This window comes from Trachinotus anak, unplaced genomic scaffold (assembly GCF_046630095.1).
Source record: "Trachinotus anak isolate AG129_WGS33_773 ecotype Australia unplaced genomic scaffold, CSIRO_AGI_Tana_v1 ptg000019l, whole genome shotgun sequence".
Classification (NCBI taxonomy): domain Eukaryota; kingdom Metazoa; phylum Chordata; class Actinopteri; order Carangiformes; family Carangidae; genus Trachinotus; species Trachinotus anak.
The window spans coordinates 14,078,016-14,099,947 of record NW_027273870.1 but is presented as its reverse complement, the minus strand read 5'-3'; the positions used below and the strand labels follow the sequence as shown (position 1 = coordinate 14,099,947).

The following is a 21,932-nucleotide window of genomic DNA, read 5'->3' as shown; positions in this document are numbered from 1 at the left end:
TTAATTGACTTTTTAATTGTCTTGTCACTCTCTGATCCTAATGGTTAGTCAGTCACACGTGTCAAATGGTTCTATGAACTACCTGAAAACTTAATAACTAGAATTATTTTTTGTGCATGTGAGTAAAATTCAATCCTCATATGTATTTTTTGTATATTTGTTATATTTTCCAGGTGTGTGAGACTGGGAGCTGCTCTTTATGAGAAGTGAGTGTGTGGCTCTTAAAAGAGCCTTTGTGTCGGTGTTTCCCCGCAGCTTTACTTGGACTTGGCGGGCTTCTCGGTCTTCTTGGGCAGCAGCACCGCCTGGATGTTGGGCAGCACGCCGCCCTGAGCGATGGTGACTCCGCCCAGCAGCTTGTTGAGCTCCTCGTCGTTGCGGACGGCCAGCTGCAGGTGGCGGGGGATGATACGGGTCTTCTTGTTGTCGCGGGCGGCGTTCCCAGCCAGCTCCAGGATCTCAGCGGTCAGGTACTCCAGCACGGCCGCCAGGTACACCGGGGCGCCGGCACCCACACGCTGAGCGTAGTTGCCTTTGCGCAGCAACCTGTGAACACGACCGACCGGGAACTGGAGCCCGGCCCGGGAGGAACGGGTCTTGGCCTTAGCTCTGGCTTTTCCACCGGTTTTGCCTCGTCCGCTCATTTTGATGAAATTTGCTCTCTACAGTCTGAAGTCAGAGAAACTGTGGAGCAAAGTGACGAAATCCTCCTTTATATGTCCGCGGAGAGCGCGGGACGGCCCCCGTCAGACCAACCAGAGAAGAGGCTCCCAGCAGAGCAGCAGAGGGCGGCCTGCCTGGAGCGGAGCGGACAAATTCAAAAGACTTTCCTCCAATAAGCAGCGGAGCTTCAAGCGGCGGGTCGCTCCTCTAGGCGGTGCTGAGCTCAACGAGGAGCCCTCCACCAATCAGGGCCCGGGGTGTGGAGCAGCGTCACAGTTTCACAGCCGGTCCCACAGTTTAAGAGCCGAGGGTCGCTTGTTTTGTCGACACTTTTCTCTCCCGCTCAGAGACAGAAGAAGCAGGATGGCTAGAACCAAGCAGACCGCCCGTAAATCCACCGGAGGCAAAGCCCCCAGGAAGCAGCTGGCCACCAAGGCTGCGCGTAAGAGCGCCCCGGCCACCGGCGGCGTGAAGAAGCCTCACCGTTACAGACCCGGTACCGTGGCTCTGAGAGAGATCCGTCGCTACCAGAAATCCACGGAGCTGCTGATCCGGAAGCTGCCCTTCCAGCGCCTGGTCAGAGAAATCGCTCAGGACTTCAAGACCGACCTGCGCTTCCAGAGCTCCGCTGTCATGGCTCTGCAGGAGGCCAGCGAGGCTTACCTGGTCGGTCTGTTCGAGGACACCAACCTGTGCGCCATCCACGCCAAGAGGGTCACCATCATGCCCAAGGACATCCAGCTGGCCCGCCGCATCCGCGGAGAGAGAGCTTAAGCTCTCTGCTGCTGCATCTTCACACAACAACAAAGGCTCTTTTAAGAGCCACTTCACTTTGCACCAAGAGCCAAGTCCTCTACTGCTGTTGGCATTTCACGATATCTTGGTTAATCAATTGTATTTAATGAAGCTTGTGTTAAGTTAGCTGATCACTTCAGGTTATTTTCAGATCACAGACTCTGGTTGGCACAATATTTCCTACACAGCTACTGACAGATGATGAATCATCTTCTCCATCAGTCAGAAATCTGATGGAGATGAATGTCTGTTGTTGGATGAGCTCCACATGAGTTTTAACCAGTGGTCAACAAAGTGTTTCTTTTCAATTTAAGCAACAACACCGAGTGAAATAATCAAATGACTGCACCAGCACCACATCACACCACCGACATGTGAGGCCCCTGGCCCTGCAGCACTTGACCCCTCTCTTGCAGCACAGAGCGGGCAATCTTGATCTTTTATACAGAAAGCCCCATGAAACTCAACAGAATCAGACTCAGATTCTGGACTTCATCGTTTGGAGTTTTTTAGTTTTATTTTGCACAATTTAAAATTCACAGAAATTGACAAAGTAAAAATGGAAGCTGTGAGTTTACTTGAAGGAAAGTTGTGATGTGGTGGCCACACTGCAAATAGAGGAAATACCAATTAAGGCTGTACCAAGTGCCTGCCATATTATAGGGGATTGTGGTTTAGTTTGATTATTTATTCTTTAGACTTTAGTTTTAATAGTAGAATATTTCTTTTTTTGTTCCAGGATTATTAGGATATTGATTTTCAAGCTCCAGACCAACTGTCCTGTTTTGTTAATTTGTTAGTTAAATTGTTAGTGTTTGTGTGTGTAAGCTGGTCTGATCAGCCAGTACATGTGTCCCCTTGTGTTATTTGTCTGTTAGGCCAGTATAGTTCTGTTACAGCACTTGCTTTATGTTACATTGCCTCTGTTAGGTTTGTTACATTGACCTCTTTTATGGGCCCAGAATTCTTTTTTTTGGAATTTGATTTTTTCTTATTAGGGTAAATAAAAACCTTCTTTTTTTAGGACTCACAGGCATGATTTTAGCCTGTGAGTCCTCCTTGCCTTCCAGCTTGGTCCCTCACATTTGAGAATATTCTCTTCGATTGAATAGCTCTATTCAATAAAAACATATTTGAAAAATATTTATCTTCAATAGTAAGGATCTGTAGTTTCTGAAATAGAGGAGCAGAATGTTTTTGGAGGACCAAAATTCTGTGAAGAGTAGTACAAAGAGTATTTGCACAAACTATATTCCAGTATGAAAGATAGGGATAAAGTAGACCATAAGCATAAGGAGACAGTTTATTGCTCACAATGTACACGATGTATTGTAATAGTAGTAATAGACCACTGAGGAACCTCACAGAGTAGTCTGGCTTTGTTAGACTAGCAGCCCTTTACACAAACAAACTGTTTTCTGTTGGAGACATAATTCTTCTGTTGTAACATGAAAACCATATTTACACAGCTTTCCCAATAAAATATGAGGGTTAACTGTATCAAAAGCCTTTGAAAAAAGTGCGAAAATACTCCAAGTAAATTAATCATTTTCAAGTGCAACGGTAACGTTGTCAATCAGGTAAATCAGAGTCATAAGTTGAGTTATTTTTCTTGAAACCATACTGATGTAACTATGTATGTAATGTAACATAACTCATTTGAAAGCTTTATTCTTAGCCTTTCACAACCAAGCTGGAAAAAACAAAAACCTGTACTTCTAGTTACTGTATATCATCCCCCTGCCCCTTACTCTGAGTTCTTATCTCAGTTCTCAGACTTTTTGTCATATAGCATAGAAATTGAATATTTAACAATATTTCCCCAAAACCCTTTTTAAAAATGTAATTCTCAGTTATGGATTACAAAGCATTCGGGGAAAGGAAATCCATTATAGCAAGTGTGTATCAGACAATACTGTTGGGTTTTTGTAAAAAAGAAAGAATCCTATTGGTGTTCAGTGCAGTGCTGGGTCAATACAGTAGATGAGCTACCTCAACTTCACACCCACATAAGCTGATAATGTTGATAGTCCTGCAACCTCACTGCATATAACACTCGACACTGTGGCCCCTCTGAGAAAGAAAGTAATGAGTCAGAGGTGGCTAGCTCCCTTGTGCAACTCAGAAATACATGCTTTAAAGCAAAATTCAAGAATGCTAGAAAGGAAGTGGAGTTCTACTTATCTGGAAGAATTTCAAAAGGCGTGGAAAGGCTCCATAAAGCCAGAACCTGCTATTATGCATCGTTAATAGAAGAAAACAACAATCCCAGGTTTCTGCTGACAGACAGCCATAACTCTGTTGAACCATCTATTCCTTTAACCCTCAGTAGTAATGACTTTATGAGCTTCTTTACAAATAAAATTGTACCCATTAGAGAAAAAAATTTAAATAGTATTTACATCTAGAGACTACAACTTAAGACTTAACACCTTTTGTATCAGACTGCCCCATTTTTAGGTAAGCAAAAGTAAAGGTACAGATAGTCTTAAAGTAAATAACATTTGATATTTGGTTGCATAACCCTTGCTTGCAATAACTGCATCAAGTCTGTGGCCCATTGACAACTGTTGCATCCTTCATATGTGATGCCTTTCCAGCCTTTTACTGCAGCCTATTTAAGTTCTTGTTTCTTTCTGGGGGTTTCTTCCTTCAGTCTCCTCTTCAGGAGGTGAAATGCATGCTCTATTGGACTAAGGTCCAGTGATTGACTTGGCCAGTCTAAAGCCTTCCACTTTTTTCCCCTGATGAAGTCCTTTGTTGTGTTGGCAGTGTGTTTTGGGTCATTGTCTTGCTGCATGATGAACTTCCTCCCATATAGTTTGGATGCATTTGTAAATCTCTAAATTGGCAGACACAATGTTTCTGTCGACTTCTGAATTCATTGTGCTGCTATCATCATGAGTTACATCACTAATAAATATAAGTGAGCCTGTTCCAGAAGCAGCCATGGAAGTCCAGGCCATGACATCACCTCCACCGTGCTTCACAGATGAGCTTGTATGCTTTGGATCATAAGCAGATCCTTTCTTTCTGCACAGTTTGGCCTTTCCATCACTTTGGTAGAGATTAATCTTGGTGTCATCAGTCCATAAGACTTTGTTCCAGAACATTTGTGGCTCACCTCTGTACTTTTTTGCAAATTCCAATCTGGCCTTCTGAATCTTACTGTTGATGAGTGGTTTGCATCCTGTGGTATGGCCTCTATATTTCTGCTCTCGAAGTCTTCTTCAAACGGTGGACTGTGACACCTTCACCCCTGCTGTGTGGAGGTTGTTGGTGATGTCACTGACTGTTGTTTTGGGGGTTTTCTTCATTGATCACAATGTACTATTACAGAGACCATGTCATTGGCAATAAAGCAACCACACTAGGATGGTTTAAGTCAGACAGACTTAAACCAGACTTAATCGGACAGATTCCAGTTTGTTCATGTTAATAATGACTCTTCTTTGCACAGAAAAAGTCAGTCATGGAGTTCCACAAGGTTCTGTGCCGGGGCCAATACTTTTCACCCTATACATGCTTCCTTTAGGCAATATTATCAGGAAGCACCAGGCAAATTTCCATTGTTATGCAGATGACACCCAGCTGTACTTATCCATGAAGCCAGATGAGACTAACAAGGTGATCAAACTTGAGGCATGTCTTGATGATGATCAGTCATTTTGTACTCTCAAATTCAGACAAAACTTAAGTTATTGTACTTGGCCCTAAACACCTTACTTACTCTAGATGGCATTACCTTGGCCTCCAGTGTTACAGTCAGAAACACTGGTGTCATTTTTGACCATGACTTGTCCTTTACTTCACATATAAAGCAAGTCTCTAGGACAACCTTCTTCCACCTGCGCAACATTGCAAAATTCAGACCCATCCTGTGTCTAAAGGATGCTGGAAAACTAGTCCATACATTTTTACCTCTATACTGGACTACTGTAATTCTTTATTGTCAGGATGTCCCAGTAACTCAGTGAAAACCTTCTAGCTGATGCAAAACACTGCAGCGTGAGTAGTAACAGGAACTAGGAAATGAGATCACATCTCTCGTGTGTTAGCTTATTTGCATCGGCTCCCTGTAAATCCAGAATAGAATTTAAATTCCTCCTTCTCACCTACAAAGCCATTAATGGCCAGGCACCATCATATCTTAAAGAGCTTATAGTTCCCTACGATCCTAATTGGACATTTCACTCTCTAAACCCAGGTCTGCTGTGGTTTTAGAGTTTCTAAGAATAAAATGGGGGCAGAGCCTTCAGCTATCAGGCTCCTGTCTTGTGGAACCAGCTCCCACTGTGGGTTTGGGAGACAGACACCCTCTCTACCTTTAAGATCAGGCTTAAAACTGTGGGAGCCTGGCCTGGCTTGGGTATGTCCTGAACCATCCCTTAGTTATGCTGCTATAGAGATGGAGTGTTGGGGGATTCCCATGATGCATTGAGCTCTCTCTCTCTCTCTCTCTCTCTCTCTCTCTCTCTCTCTCTACACACACATTTATGTCATACTATTTTGTGTTATTAACTTTTCTCTCCTGTAGTTTGTGCTTCTCCTCTCTCTCTCTCTCTCTCTCTCTCTCTCTCTCTCTCTGTCCTCATTCTGCAGGTATCTGGAGCAGCAGCATGCAGATATACCACTCCTCATTATTATTATTATTACCACTTTTTTCCCCTCTCTCCTCTCCCCACCCCTTCTTCCTCCTCTTAAACCCAACTGGTCGAGGCAGACGGCCGCCCACCCTGAGCCCGGTTCTGTTGGAGGTTTCTTCCTGTTAAAAGGTAGTTTTTCCTCTTCCCGTCACCAAGCGCTTGCTCTTCGTGGGAACTGTTGGGTTTTTCTCTATAATAAAGTACGGTCTTTATCTTATCCTGTAAAGTGCCTTGAGATAATGTGTATTATGATTTGGCACAATACAAATAAAATTGAATTGAATAGGAGCGTGGACTTTCAGTTTTCCCCAGCAGTGGAGATTTTATGACTTCAGGGCGTATTCTGTTGGGAAATTTGTGCCTCAGTGCACCCCACATCATTGTTCTGTGTCTATTAAATTGGCAGCTGTCATTTGCCTGGGTGCCTGTGAATGCTTTCATCCCTGCAGCCTCCAAAATATCTTCCATAGTATTCTACTAAGTGAAGCTTTCAGGTCTCCTCCTGCCAGGACCAGTGCCACAGTTTCATCTTCAAATGCAGCTATCCATCTGTTGGCCCCTTCATTAAGGTCAGGCACTCTTGTTATCAGCCTCTCTAAGTCCATTGTTCTTCATGGGATGTAGGTTTCCTCCCTTCGCCAGCAGGGGGGCACATGCTTGTTTCAGTCAGGTCACCTTGCTCAGCTCAGCGTGTCAGGGTCAGTGAGCCTGATATGTTTCCTCTTTCTATGACCTCCTCCTCTAGTTCTCTCACTGGTGAGCGAGAGAGTGAGCAGGCCCCCACTCTGCTGGACAAATCTATCAGGTCTTTGTCATCTCTCTGTGTTTGTCTTTCTTGCCTTTGCTTGGCTTTAGCTATTGTTGCTTCAGCCCGTCTCTGGAGGGAGTCTATGTTTTCTGGGCACTGTTGTTCTGAGCTAGTAGACACCTCACCATCTGTCCCATAGGCTGCATCAATAGTTTCCAGCTAAACTGTTTCACTTCCTCCCTCATTCCACCAACAACTTGATTGTTCATCATCTTGCTCACCCTGTTGGATTTTCTTTCTGATATCTGCACTGTATCCTGCTCCTCTCTTTCTCTTTCTCGCTCATGCCCTGGAAAGTCTTGGATATGGTGTCCCACTTCTAAGTGCTATGCCTCATTGTAAGTCTCTTTTTCCTTCTCCCTTTTCTTGGGATATTTCATAGTCTCCCTCGATGTTTACTTTCCTCATGGGCATTTGGGTATGATAGGGAGGCGGCAGCGCTGTTGTCAGGGGAGCCATCACTTTTGTTTTTTTCTTTCACTAATTTTCAGCTGCTGTCCCTTGTCTAAATCACTGAGGTATTTGAAGCTCTCTTTCTCTCTTTCCCTGCCTTTTCTTTAATTATTCTCTGGGTATATGGTTTATTATCAACACTTCCATTTCCCCACATTTCTCTATGTCAAAAGTTCCCTTCTCTGGCCATGGTTCAGGGCTGTCTTTAGTTCTTTTATGCCACAGATTAGAACACTCTTCTATATCTTGTTCTAAAAGATGATGTTTTTTTTATTCAGCATATGCACTGCTCCCATTGCTCCACCAATATTGTTTTAGTTTTACAAAGAATTTCTCACTGCTCAATCCCAGATATCACCAGTTATCGTACTGCCATTTTTTGTGTTAAATTTGTTGTTTGTTTGTTTTGCTCTTCTATAATGGTGGTTGGTGCCTCCCTAGTTAGTGTACTGCTCTCCAACCAGAAGTGTGTATTGTTCCCCAGTACCCCCACAATTATGTTCTGTTTGGATTGCTGTATGGTGCTTTTGAACAGTATGGTCACTCACTCTAACAAACCCACTTTATTTTATCCTTGTTTCTTACTGCAGCTTATTTTCCAGTTATTGTCCTGATCAGTTTTAACACAAGTTATTTGCAGTAAGATCCCAGGCTTATATTGCAGTGGCTCATTTGTTTTTAACTCTCTGACTGTCCCCTGTGCAGGCAGAAAAGAGTCTGCTCCTACCGGCTGTGTGTATCACACAGCGTTCCACGGAAGGTGCACGATTCCTCCCTCAGCAGACAACAGCCCATTCAACTTATTTCCTTTTTTTCTTTCCATTTTTCCAGTTTTTTAAGCTTTTTGTTATTTTTTCTTTTGTCTCTTCGGACTTTTTCGGTAACTCTTAGGGCAATGTGTAGTAGTTTAGTTATTATTTACATTAGGTCAGAAGCCTCTGACTATGATAATGTCCATTTTAGGGAGGGAACAGAGTTTGTTTCAGGGCTTTCACCAGTTCTAATGCTGCTCATATAGGTATTGTCATAGTCTGCAACTACGCCCTCTCTCACAATGAGCCACGACCTTTTAGTCAACAAAAGTTATCAACCACAGTATATCTATACTGCACAGTACTCATGGGCTATCCTGTCTGCTAAGTTCCTCTCTAACCTTTTATCCCATTTAACAGGCTCACCCTGGCCTGAGGACTTATCAACACCCTAATTATATCTTTAAAGGTCTTTAAAGACCTTAGTTTGTCTCTGCAGAGTACAAGACTGATTAATGAAGGAAATACACACAGGTGCATAGTAACAAATCTCCACCCTATGTCTCCTCTCAGAGACACTCTTAAGCCTTGTTTCTACATGTCTAAAATACACAAAATGTTTTGCATCGCTAGACAGATCTCTCCTCTGGTCCTGTTGCTGGATGCAAGGACACTCAGGGCCTGTGTCTTCACGAGGAAGATAGCATGGGACAAACATTTCTTTCATGAAGAGAATGAAGTCTTTAAAATTAACTAATGACATAGTGACATAAACATAATGACAACACATGGAAATGGTACAGTTAATAATGGATATAAAACAGCAAGCATAAAGTTATTATCTGGAATAAAATCAACAAACAGGTTTCCACCACGGTAGTATTTTCTCTTTGCAACTGCAAATGATTTACTACCTTCTATGTAGTTTTAATATCTTTTGAACACCTCTCAGATTTTTCACTGAAATGCTTATTTTTAACAGATCCAATGGAGTTGATATATTTATTTCTATAAGATTTATAAACACTGTGGATAAGAGGAGCTTGGGCAAATCCACCGCAAACCAATGCTTATTGAAGTCTTGACTATATTTCTTGGTAGTACTGCCAATTGGAAAACAACTATTAAAACTAAAACTAATAACTTTAAAAAAAAAAAAAGATATGCAGAAGCATTATTTTCCTCATATACAATGAGTCGTTTCACTTTCAGACCTCCCCATCTCTACATTTACTTCAGTCACTATGTGATTACAGGACTATGACTACAGTGTTGTTCTGATACTTTGACTGAGGTTAAATATCAAATCCTTCTCTCCACACCTGGAGAAACCTCGTAGAGTCGCGTAAGAATCCGACTGAGGCTGATTCATGCCCCGATTCAGGTGGTGGCGCTAATGCACCGAAGAGATCAATGTCCATGAAAGGTAGTACACAGAAGAAGAAGAAGAAGAGGCCCGCCCCTGTCTGCTATCACGTCCTCAGACAGGGTTTATGTAGCAGTGACTCCTGCAGTCGAGTTCATTGAGTAGATAACTACTAAGTGAAAAAGATGAGCGGAAGAGGCAAAGGAGGAAAGGGACTCGGAAAAGGAGGCGCTAAGCGTCACCGTAAAGTTCTCCGTGATAACATCCAGGGCATCACCAAGCCCGCCATCCGCCGCCTGGCCCGCCGTGGTGGAGTGAAGCGTATCTCCGGTCTGATCTACGAGGAGACCCGCGGTGTGTTGAAGGTTTTCCTGGAGAACGTGATCCGTGATGCCGTCACCTACACCGAGCACGCCAAGAGGAAGACGGTGACCGCCATGGATGTGGTGTACGCTCTGAAGAGGCAGGGCCGCACTCTGTACGGCTTCGGCGGTTAAACTGTGATCATCAACACAACAACACAAAGGCTCTTTTAAGAGCCACACACCGAGTCAGTGAGAGCTCTCTTCCTCAACTACACAAATCTCAACACGTAATGAGTCAATATCAGGCTTAATGAGAATTATGGTTTAACAGTTTTTGATGACTTGTAAATACACCTCAATTCTGAAGTTCTGTCATATCTGATTTCACCTTATTGGTTTCAGTCAATTTGGTGGTTCCAGTCTTTTCTTTAGACAACTTTAACACAAGCATGTCACCATGGAAATGGAGCATGTGTGCTTTGTTGATCAACCTAACAGCAGCACAAGTGAAATGTCCTGATAATGAATCCAGTGATTAAAAGGTGAAGTCACGTGTGGCCCCCTCTAACAGACCATCAGACCACTAACCCTGTTTGCTGGTATAACTGGTACCAGAGCAATTCTACATTTGACCACTTTGTTAATCTGGGAGGAAACTGATCCAGATCACAAAACGCAAACATCTGAGATTGAAAGTAATCATGTTCATTTCTAAGTTCTAACATCATGTGATCACAAGAGAAAGTGGAGGCTACAGGTGAACTAAGTTCAAATAAATAATATCAGAACATACAGCATATCTCAGCTGCACCTGCTGGATGCTTTTGCAGAACTCTTAAATGTGTACTTTCAGCTGGGTGCTTGTCCAGAGAGGAGCCCAGAGCAGATCCAGATGATCTGCACAGAGCAGGAGTTTGATGTGAGTGTCATGTTGAGTGAGACCAGGTGCTGCTGATCTCTCTGGGACTGGGGCCAGTTCATTGATCTGGATGTTAGAGTTGGACTCAAACAGCAGCTCTGTCCTACTCCATGTCTCTGATGGAAGAATCTTCTCCTTCTGCTGCCAATGTTTATCCCACAGTTGTGGTTTGTGTTCGTTGATTTAATTATGTCATTTGTATTACCTCCTACACCAGATTCAGTAACTTTATAAAATAGAATCAAATGCCTTTGTGAAATCTACAAAACAGGCAAATATTTAATGGTATTTAATGGTATTAATGTAGTAAGGTTGTGTGATTTTATCCAGTGTGATTGTCCTAGACATTGTGATTAGCGAGGAAGTGTTAAATTTCTGATGCTACAGAGAACAGATGACTGTTCACACACACACCTGGGAAATTATTTGGGTTGAATTTATCTCTGTCTGTGAAAATCAGTGTGATCCAGCTGTCAGGGAAGTAACCTTCTTTCATCAATAGGAGTTTGGGGACTTGTGTATTTCATTCATGATGCCATCCTGCTGCCTGTTTTGGGTTTTGTTTTTTTCTGTATTGCTGGATTTTTGATTATTCTAGTTTTCCTAAAAATTGTTTGTGTTCAAGTAATGTCAGTTGTTTGTGTGTGTATTGTGTTTTTTTATTCTGAGTGTAAGTTTGAATTGTTTAAGTGTGCCACAGTAAAGAAAGCTCCTCTGACGGGATAATCTCTGAAGCTTTTGTCTAATTTCTTGACATTCTCTATAAAACCACTCGTCATCTTTGGACCTTTTAGTTTTATGTTTGGATTGTTTCTGTTGTGATTTCTGTGCAGTCTGCATGATGATGTGACTGACATGTCTGACTGTGTGTGTCATTTGTGGATTGTAAATAACTTTCTTCTTCTTCTTTGGGTAAAAAAAAGACAATGTCAGAATTAAGTGTGTGTCTTTAAAGCAGGTCCTCTGAAGAACTGGTTCATCTGTTGTTTCATGTAGTATCAGCTGGTCTGACTTCTTCAGTAGGCCTGTGACGTCATGGGCTGGAGGCTGGGCGTTGGGCTGAAATCAAACTGAAGGAACTCACGCGGCTCAACCAATCACAGACGGGGGACCACACAGTCTAATTTGCATGGATCCTGAATAAGAAGAGTCGCTCCCTTATCCACCGATCATTCGTTGTTGTGAATACCCGGTAACGATGCCTGAACCCGCCAAGTCCGCGCCCAAGAAGGGCTCCAAGAAAGCCGTGACTAAAACCGCCGGCAAGGGCGGCAAGAAGAGGAGAAAGACCAGGAAGGAGAGCTACGCCATCTACGTGTACAAGGTGCTGAAGCAGGTCCACCCCGACACCGGTATCTCCTCCAAGGCCATGAGCATCATGAACTCGTTTGTGAGCGACATCTTTGAGCGCATCGCCGCCGAGGCGTCTCGTCTGGCTCACTACAACAAGCGCTCCACCATCACCTCCAGGGAGATCCAGACCGCCGTGCGTCTCCTGCTGCCCGGTGAGCTGGCCAAGCACGCCGTGTCCGAGGGCACCAAGGCCGTGACCAAGTACACCAGCTCCAAGTGAACAGCTCTGCTGCTCCCACTCAAACCAACCAACGGCTCTTTTCAGAGCCACACATCTGATCTGAAGCAGCAAATAATTTCCCCACCTATCTGCATGTTATTGATATCTGATAATTTTTATGGCTCTCGTTTCAAGTACAATGTGGAGCTTTATTACAGGCCACATCAACTGAGATGAGTTTAACTTTTTCTCTCTGGAGTCACAATCACAACATGTAAACCAGTTTTATACAACTAGCTGAGGGGCTTCTCTTCCTGACAGCTAAGGGCTTTACTGTACTCTGAGTAACTTCAACACCCTTTCACGGCCAATGACTGCTTCTGTCTCGAGGGGGCTCAGACAGATCACCAACTACAAGCCTAAAGCCCCCCACTCCATTAACGACTTGTGCCTTACCAACGAACTGAACGAGTTCTACTGCCGCTTTGGTAGACAATGGGACAGTCCTGACTGTGCAAACTTCCCTGCTCTGCCGTGTTCGTGACGCCACTGAACGTCACCGGAAAGTCCCGAGAGAACCCGAGGGCAGATAGTTACCTGTAGCGTGCTGCGCACATGCTCTATAGTTGTGACCGTGTTAAGCGGAGTTGGGTCGTTGTCGTTCTGTGTCGGTTGTGCGTGAGTACAAAGTAAGTCTGCATGTGTGTGCTAAACATATGATTCTGTTCTGATTGTTACATACCATGGATGGGTTTTGTATCTGACGATATTTACGTTTATTGCAGTTGCTCTATGCTAAATTGTCATGGTGCGGTTTGAAGCGCCCCCGTGTGGCCTTTAGAGAGTATTATTTGACCTCAGTTGTTATCTTACTGCATTCTTTGTGTAGTACGATATGTGTGCTTAGCTCACAGCCATATTTCAAGTCTGTAACATATTAATACATTTATTGTTTATTTATTTCTATACTTCAGGAAACCACATCTCAACACATTCTGTATCTTGTTCATGTGTGGAACATTAAAGAAGGATAACAAACCCTCTGGAGTAGCTGCAGTTTCTCTAACAGAAAACTAAGGCCAGACTGTGTACGCCAGCATCCAAAATATAATCTACACTGACAGTGAGTCCAGCCACCATCTCCAGACCACCAGCTTCTTCTCCCCCACCTCTGCAGGCCTCTACGGGCCATTTCAGTCTCTCCACCCTGGAGAGAGATGTCAACGGGCTTTTCAAGAAGCAGAACCCCCACAAAGCAGCCAGACCTGACTTTTGTCTCTCTATCAAGTCTGAAGCACTGTGCTGATCATCTGTCTCTGGTGTTCCTGAACATCTTCAACACCTCACTGGAGACATGCCCTGTGCCAGCCTGCTTCAAATCCTCCACCATCATCCCTGTCCCAAAAAACCAATGCTCACAGGTGACTACAGACCTGTTGGCCTGACCTCTGTGGTAATGAAGTCATTTGAGCGCCTTGTGCTGTCCCACCTCAAATCCATCACTGACCTAATCCTGGACCCCCTGCAGTTCGCCTACAGAGCCAACAGGTCTGTCTGAGACTTCCCTTTTCACAGTGAAGTGAACTATCCTCAGTCTGAACCACCTGAATTGGTTTCAACGGCTCTTTTCAGAGCCACACACCGAGTCAGTGAGAGCTCATTTCCTCAACTACATGTCTGTCCTCAAAAAGCCGCTTCCTCTTAACGGATAACCAGCCCATTGGTTATATCAATACTGCTCATTTGGGACAAAACAGTCAACAGAAAATAACTCAAAGGTTTTTGGAAACTACGGGATCAAAAATAAGTTGGAATTCATGAGAAATAAGAGTAATGAGCCTGTTACAAGAAATAAAATCAATAATTCTTAACTTATATTTGTGCTCTATAAACACTGAGACTCTGGATGGACGATCAGCAGCAGACTACTTTAACACATCTTTATACAGTTTAAAATGGCAGATTAATTTAGTTTTGTGCTGATCTTTTTATTTATTTTTTGTAATTATTTGGAAATGGCTTCTTGACGTTATTGCAGGGAATGATTTTGCCCTTGTATCTTTCAGTCTTCAAGGAAAACAATAGATTTTGAATAGATCTTTTAAATGAAACACTGCCAACACTAATTTTTATTGATGATTTTGCAGTTTAGATCTTGATATCACCAACATTTGACATTTTATTTGAAACATTAAAGTATATACTGATGTTATATCCAATATGTCTATATATCTATATGAAATCACTTTTGTCAATTAAATTTGATGCAGATACGAAAAAGTGTCTGGTCCTTGACTTTTATTCTTTTTCTGCTGTTGATCACTCTGGAACTCAGCTTATTGAAATTTAATAAAAACACTACAATAATGGGGACAATGACATTATCTATTCCTTTGTGGCAAAACATCATTTAAACAAACCATGGTACAACATATATTTATGTAAAAATTTAAAAAAATAGTCTACCTACACACTGTACACTGAGCTGTACCCATTTCTAGGGAGCTACATCTGAGCTAATTTATACTATTAATTGTTTTTAGACTGTTGATCAAGAGAAATAAATGTCAATGTAGTATTCTCCCGTCATTTCTATTGTTCAAGTCAAAGAATTATACATTAATAATATTAGGTCCTCCACTATGATTGTGTTCTAGGCCATGGTGTGTGGTTAGTGTATTGTTCAAGTGTGTGAGAGACTGGGAGCTGCTCTTTATGAGAAGCGAGTGTGTGGCTCTTAAAAGAGCCTTTGTGTCGGTGTTTCCCCGCAGCTTTACTTGGACTTGGCGGGCTTCTCGGTCTTCTTGGGCAGCAGCACCGCCTGGATGTTGGGCAGCACGCCGCCCTGAGCGATGGTGACTCCGCCCAGCAGCTTGTTGAGCTCCTCGTCGTTGCGGACGGCCAGCTGCAGGTGGCGGGGGATGATACGGGTCTTCTTGTTGTCGCGGGCGGCGTTCCCAGCCAGCTCCAGGATCTCAGCGGTCAGGTACTCCAGCACGGCCGCCAGGTACACCGGGGCGCCGGCACCCACACGCTCGGCATAGTTGCCTTTGCGCAACAGCCTGTGAACACGACCGACCGGGAACTGGAGCCCGGCCCGGGAGGAACGGGTCTTGGCCTTAGCTCTGGCTTTTCCACCGGTTTTGCCTCGTCCGCTCATTTTGATGAAATTTGCTCTCTACAGTCTGAAGTCAGAGAAACTGTGGAGCAAAGTGACGAAATCCTCCTTTATATGTCCGCGGAGAGCGCGGGACGGCCCCCGTCAGACCAACCAGAGAAGAGGCTCCCAGCAGAGCAGCAGAGGGCGGCCTGCCTGGAGCGGAGCGGACAAATTCAAAAGACTTTCCTCCAATAAGCAGCGGAGCTTCAAGCGGCGGGTCGCTCCTCTAGGCGGTGCTGAGCTCAACGAGGAGCCCTCCACCAATCAGGACCCGGGGTGTGGAGCAACGTCACAGTTTCACAGCCGGTCCCACAGTTTAAGAGCCGAGGGTCGCTTGTTTTGTCGACACTTTTCTCTCCCGCTCAGAGACAGAAGAAGCAGGATGGCTAGAACCAAGCAGACCGCCCGTAAATCCACCGGAGGCAAAGCCCCCAGGAAGCAGCTGGCCACCAAGGCTGCGCGTAAGAGCGCCCCGGCCACCGGCGGCGTGAAGAAGCCTCACCGTTACAGACCCGGTACCGTGGCTCTGAGAGAGATCCGTCGCTACCAGAAATCCACGGAGCTGCTGATCCGGAAGCTGCCCTTCCAGCGCCTGGTCAGAGAAATCGCTCAGGACTTCAAGACCGACCTGCGCTTCCAGAGCTCCGCTGTCATGGCTCTGCAGGAGGCCAGCGAGGCTTACCTGGTCGGTCTGTTCGAGGACACCAACCTGTGCGCCATCCACGCCAAGAGGGTCACCATCATGCCCAAAGACATCCAGCTGGCCCGCCGCATCCGCGGAGAGAGAGCTTAAGCTCTCTGCTGCTGCAGCTTCACTCAACAACAAAGGCTCTTTTAAGAGCCACCTTACTCTCCACCAAGAGCCAAGTCCTCTGCTGCTGTTGAACTTTAACTTGACTGGTTTATAGCTTAAGTTTAGGTTTATCACTGATGCCAATTAGTGTAATCTGAATCTCATGAAATTCAAGGGGTGACTTTAATCAGTATAGATCAGTTTTCTTTTTTTCTGAAATTGTGATGTTTGTGTGGATGCCTTTGATCACCAGTAGTTTTGTAGATGTTTCAGCTGGGGCATGGGACTATATATAGTCAGCAGGGGAACTGAGCCCCATTAAATGCTCCTTCAGGCTATGGTGAGAGCAAATTATTCAGGGAGGGAATATCCTTAGGGGAAGATGAGGATGCTGCCCTTTCTCGTGCTGACCAGTTTTTGAAGTTGAGCTTGTGTGTAGCTGCTGAGTGAAACACTTTACTCACTCACCAATCTTTAATCATATATATATATATATATATATATATATATAGCCTACACACATAATTACTTTTTTTTTTTTATACTTATGTCCTTATTTCCTACCCTTTTTAACTTAAGGTTCATGACATAAAAATTAAAAACATCATTTATAAACAATCAGAAGTACTAGAAAAGACATTAAAATGCAAATTTCCCCATAAAAATCAGAATCAGTGAGATCAATAAAATGTAGAATTGTTATCCTTTAAAATATGTTTTGTGTGGTGCTGGGTCAGTATCTCCGTAAGGTGGACAGAGGGGTGCTGCAGAGGTGTCTGGGTGGGTTCATTTCTTTCTTCCTCTATGGCCGGTTGCAGTGATGGGTTGTTTTCAGCTCTGTGGATTGTACTTTTTTCCTAGAGTAGTAAATCTTTCTTGTAGCATCATTAGACTAGAGAGCTGGTGGGTGTATGCATTATCTGTGTATTTGGGTAATCTGTAACACATCTTTATGGCAAGGTTTTAGATAACCTATAGTTTTTTGAGGTGTTTTCTCTCTACATCTCACCAGGCAGGCACTGCATATTCAAACAGTGATCTGATGTAAGACTGGTACATTCTCACAGCAGTTTCAGGAGTTGCTCCTCCTTGTCTTCTGCACAGAACTTTCAAGTGGTTGAGTGTCCGTCTTGCTTCTGTCTCAGTTAGTTACGTCTGTTGTCCATTTCATGTTCTCTTGAAAAGTCACACCTAGAAATTTTGCTGTGGGTGTGGACTGAAGAGTTTCTTCATATAGGTTCATATAAGGTCTTTAAGGAACAATGGTGCCTGACCATTAATGGCTTTTTAGGTGAGGAGGAGGATTTTAAATTCTATTCTGGATTTTACAGGGAGCCAATGCAGAGACACTAACACAGGAGAGATGAGATCTCGTTTCCTATTTCCTGTCACTATTCATGCATTTTGGATCAATTGGAGGATTTTTCATTGAATTTTTGGGACATCCTGACAATAAAGAATTACAGTAGTCCAGTATAGAGGTAACAAATGCATGAACTTGCTTTTCAGCATCCTTTAGACACAGGATGGGTCTGATTTTTGCAATGTTGCGCAGGTGGAAGAATGCTGTCCTGGAGACTTGCTTTATATGTGAATTAAAAGACAAGTCCTAGTCAAAAATTACATCAATGTTTCTGACTGTAACACTGGAGGCCAAGGGAATGTCATCCAAAGTAAGTATATTATCACATAGTGTATCTCTGAGGTCTTTGGGGCCAAGTACAATAACTTCAGTTTTATCTGAATTTAAGAGTAAAAAATTACTGGTCATCCAGGTTTCTATGTCCTTAAGACACGTCTGAAGCTTGGCCAGGTGGTTGGTCTCACCTGGCTTCATGGATCATCTGCATAACAATGAAATGCTTCCTAATAATATTTCCTAGAGGAAGCATATATAGAGTGAAAAGTATTGGTCCTAGCACAGAACCATGTGGAACTCCATGACTGACTTTATTGTGCATAGAAAAGTCATGAACAAACAAACTGGAATCTATCTGACAAATATGACTTAAACCAGCTTAGTGCGGTTCCTTTAATGCCGACCATATGCTCTAGTCTCTGTAATAAAATCTTAAGACTTATGGTGTCAAATGCAGCACTAAGATCTAGTAGGACAAGTATAAAGACAAGTCCATTGTCTGAGGCTATGAGGAGATCATTGGTAACCTTAACCAGAGCTGTTTCTGTGCTATGGTGGATTCTAAAACCTGGGGAAGTGAGATCTGATCACAAGTGGTTACTGGAGACACATGTGGAGATGTATTTTAAAGCCAGGCATGAACAGACGAACTTAGAGCTGATCACTTGTGATCGAATCACTGAAGATGCATGTTAATGCCAGGTCTGAACAGGGCCTCAGTGATGCTGCTATACTGTAAGCCTAGACTGCTGGGGGGGACTCCAATGATGCACTGAGCTCTCTCTGTCACCAGGTGCTGCTCGTGGTGGAACTGTTGGTTTCTCTCTGTAATGTTATCAGGTCTTGACCTGACTCTGTAAGGAGCCTTGAGATAATGAATGTTATGATTTGATGCTAAAATTGAATAAAAGACAGCAAAGACAAAAAGATTTAAACTGCATGAAACAACTTGATAGCTGTTAACAATGGCTGAATAAAACTATTTACGCATAATCAAGAATGCCTCAGTTTTGCAGATGTATCAGGTGAATCAAGTCAATCAGGTGACTTGTGTGTGACAAACGGTCCAATTAGCTCTCCTCCCAGCTCTCCTTCAGCTACAGAGAGCCAGTGACTCCAAAATGTCCTGCGGATGATCCAAACTCTGATCCAGGTTTATTCTCTTCAGCTCTGAAAACACTGAGGTTATAATGATTCAGCTCCATGGTCTCCTGTGGGACCGGCTTCTGCTCCCTGGTGGCCTAGAGAGACATGGCAGCACACAGATGTGAGTAGTGCGTCACCCTTTTTTCAGTTCAATATGCACAAGCAGTTTCACGTCAGGCAGTCCTCTAATCAACAGAGATGTGTTCAGTACCTTAAGGCTGAAATAGATGCCAGTGATCATCAGCAGCAGACTCAGTGGCAGGACAACCAGTCTGATGATAGAACCCGTTGCATCTGATGAAACACATTCAGTCATCACATTTGATCACATGACAGCATGATTACAACAGCTGCCACTAAACAGAAGCTTTAACATGAAGCTGTTTGATTCAGTTCTCAGAGAATAAGGTGGTCTGATCCGCTCTCTACACAACATGGACAGACACAACATGAAGTTGGTTTGAAAGAATGAACTGAATCCTGCTTATTTTCTCCTTCATGTCTCTGCCTAGTTGAAATATCACTAGTGAATGTTTCTCACCTTCTTCAAAGGCAGTTAACCAAAAGTGATCCTGGTTCCTATACTTCGCACGGCCTCAGCCCCTTTTCACATATGATGACATCATGATGGGGTCTAATCCCCAAACACTCTCACAGCTCTCAGCTTCTCTCTGGTTTCTGCACTTTGCAGTAAAGGTTTATTCATTACTCAGATTGAAACAGTGTACACCTTTAAACTGGACACATCTGATTCCCATAAGTCCTTGTGCAGGACCTGGTGTCTGAGCTTGACTCTGTGCTTCAAATCACCTGAGACAATGAGGGACAGCTGACGGCTCTCAGAGGAGAAGTTATGAGAAAAAACGTAGATGTGATAAACACAGCGGTAGCTTCCTTGGTGGGCAGGCTCTGCTGCAGGAAACGGGAAGTGGGTGGAGTGATTGACAGCTGGCTGGGTGTAGTTGTGCGCTGTGTCGGGGGAGGTGAAGGTGAGCTGGAAGAAGCCTCCCGGGTACTGTGGCTGGATGGAGCAGCTGATGCTGAAGTTGGAGCCCCTGAACACACCTGAGTACCCCTGCTGTTGGGCCTTGGAGACGGTCAAAGAGATGATTGGCTGAACCAGCAGGTCTGTAAAAAGAGAGATGTTTGGCTGAATGTTTATAATCAGTTTCTAAATGGAGTTTAGTCCAGATGTCCTGCACCTTTTTTCCAGAAGATCAGTGGTCAAACAGTCCAATGGAGATAAAAAGAAAAACTGCTCTTCCTAATGTTTTATAACTGATTTATAATATAAATGATTTATTAACCCTTAATAAAGCTATTGACTACAGCTTATACATTCTTTATAAATGGAGCCTCATCAGAAAGTGGCCCTGATTCTTCTTTGGGTCCCAGTACCAACAAAAGGGAAATATAAGGAAGTCAGCTCAGTCAAATGTTGGTTCACCAAAACACAACAGTCAACCTTGTGCCATGAACCAGCTATATTTTTCCTCCTCTTGTACTGCAGTTACCTCCTGTTGTGGAAAACTGTGTGACAGGTTCACCATGAGTGGAATGCAGACATGGATGTTTCCACTTGTGCAGAGCAGGTGAACTACAAACACAAAACTGTCTGCTACAGTTCAAGGGGCAGATGAGCTCCTGCTTAGGCTAAAGTCTGACAGCTCCTTCCTATGGGGAGTCTTGAGTGGGAACAAACAAGTTTTAATTTCCACGGTAGTTATTGTTTGTGAGGACTGCTGGGTTTGTGGGTGAACCACAACAGGTTGCTTGAAGGTGCAGATTGTTACATTTGCTGCTCCTTTGTGTCAGAAAGATCCAGCTGAGGTGGTTCAGGAATCTCATTTAATCTCCTCCTGGACAAATCATTTTAGACCACCTACCTTGCAGTCTCCCACTGCAAGGTAGAACCAGAACATGCTGGAGGGTTTATACATCTCATCTGGCCTGGGACTGTCTCTAGATCTCCCAGGTGATTGAAAGAGCTGAGGAGAAAGTTGTCTGGTTACCTTACTCAGGCTATTGCCGATGTGACCTGGATCTGGATGAAAGCCCTTTTGAAGCCTCCAGTTTGTAGTTTGTCTGTCGCCATCTTGGTGTTTTGGATGCAGAGGAAACCATATTTGGACTAGTAGGTGGAGCTGAGGAGGAGTGGGGGGTGGATCTGACCTGCTCTGTACTCTATCTTGATTGTTAGGCAGCTTGCTGTGTGTGGTACAATCTGTACTCAGGTGGTTCAGGCATCTGGTAAGGATGCCTCCCATGTGCCCTCCTTTGGAGGTTTTCCTGGCATGTCCAATTGGGAGAAGGCCCAAGGGCAGACCCAGAACTCATGGGGATCCCCAGGAGGAGCTGGAAAGTGTTGCTGGGTAGAGGGATGTCTGGGACTCCCTGCTTAGCCTGCTGCCACCCAACCTCAGATAAGCGGAAAAAAATCGATGGATTGTATAAATTGCCAATTTTATTATCTCAGTGCACTTGGCAGTTATTTGTGGGCTAGGCAGTGTAACACTGTGACTCTCTCCAAATCCTGTGCTGTCCTGTCAGTTGGAAATGAATAGGTCTATAAGGTATTGTGCAATATATACTAAACAGCAAACTTGTTGCAGGGCTAAGAATTTTTAATATTGGATTCTTCATTGACATTGTCATTTAAATCTAATTTTGAAAAATCTCTTGTCTCTAGTGTTCTCGAACCTGTGACCTTTTTTTATTGTGTGATTGATTAAATCCCCTAGTAACTTACTTGGGTGAGATTCCCCAAGGTGGCATTGTTAACATCCCTTCACCCACCACCACACTGCCACAGTCTTCAAGGTCTCATAGTCAACAACAGTGATTACTTTATGCCATTAACTTTGTATTTTTTTCTCTCCCGTAGTTTGTGTTTCTCCTCTCTCTCCTTCTCTCTGTCCTCATTCTGCAGGTATCTCTGCCTCTGGAGCAGCAGGATCCAGATCCACCACAACTC

The 21,932-nt window shown here is 43.8% G+C and overlaps 6 protein-coding genes and 1 long non-coding RNA gene across 7 annotated transcripts; 4 read left to right on the top strand and 3 right to left on the bottom strand.

The window, feature by feature from the left end:
• Positions 1-213: 213 nt before the first annotated feature.
• On the bottom strand, positions 214-652 carry LOC139637027 (histone H2A-like). Its single transcript, XM_071505497.1, has one exon. It carries the CDS (start codon positions 642-644, stop codon positions 258-260), a length of 387 nt encoding a protein of 128 aa, XP_071361598.1. The 5' UTR covers positions 645-652; the 3' UTR covers positions 214-257.
• LOC139637011 (histone H3-like) lies at positions 634-1,490 on the top strand. The gene has a single exon (XM_071505479.1). It carries the CDS (start codon positions 649-651, stop codon positions 1,435-1,437), a length of 789 nt encoding a protein of 262 aa, XP_071361580.1. The 5' UTR covers positions 634-648; the 3' UTR covers positions 1,438-1,490.
• Positions 1,491-9,631: 8,141 nt separating this feature from the next.
• Positions 9,632-10,027, top strand: LOC139637036 (histone H4). The gene has a single exon (XM_071505506.1). It carries the CDS (start codon positions 9,669-9,671, stop codon positions 9,978-9,980), a length of 312 nt encoding a protein of 103 aa, XP_071361607.1. The 5' UTR covers positions 9,632-9,668; the 3' UTR covers positions 9,981-10,027.
• A 1,846-nt stretch (positions 10,028-11,873) lies between these two features.
• LOC139637029 (histone H2B 1/2) lies at positions 11,874-12,332 on the top strand. The gene has a single exon (XM_071505499.1). The coding sequence runs from the start codon at positions 11,906-11,908 to the stop codon at positions 12,278-12,280; it is 375 nt and encodes a 124-aa protein (XP_071361600.1). The 5' UTR covers positions 11,874-11,905; the 3' UTR covers positions 12,281-12,332.
• A 2,615-nt stretch (positions 12,333-14,947) lies between these two features.
• LOC139637026 (histone H2A-like) lies at positions 14,948-15,380 on the bottom strand. Its single transcript, XM_071505496.1, has one exon. The coding sequence runs from the start codon at positions 15,378-15,380 to the stop codon at positions 14,994-14,996; it is 387 nt and encodes a 128-aa protein (XP_071361597.1). The 3' UTR covers positions 14,948-14,993.
• A 4-nt stretch (positions 15,381-15,384) lies between these two features.
• LOC139637012 (histone H3-like) lies at positions 15,385-16,226 on the top strand. The gene has a single exon (XM_071505480.1). It carries the CDS (start codon positions 15,385-15,387, stop codon positions 16,171-16,173), a length of 789 nt encoding a protein of 262 aa, XP_071361581.1. The 3' UTR covers positions 16,174-16,226.
• A 1,734-nt stretch (positions 16,227-17,960) lies between these two features.
• LOC139637040 (uncharacterized) lies at positions 17,961-20,314 on the bottom strand. Its single transcript, XR_011694514.1, has 3 exons — positions 19,769-20,314; positions 19,170-19,252; positions 17,961-19,053 (listed from the first exon to the last, which is right to left on the bottom strand). It is a non-coding gene; the product is annotated as an uncharacterized lncRNA (long non-coding RNA).
• Positions 20,315-21,932: the final 1,618 nt, after the last annotated feature.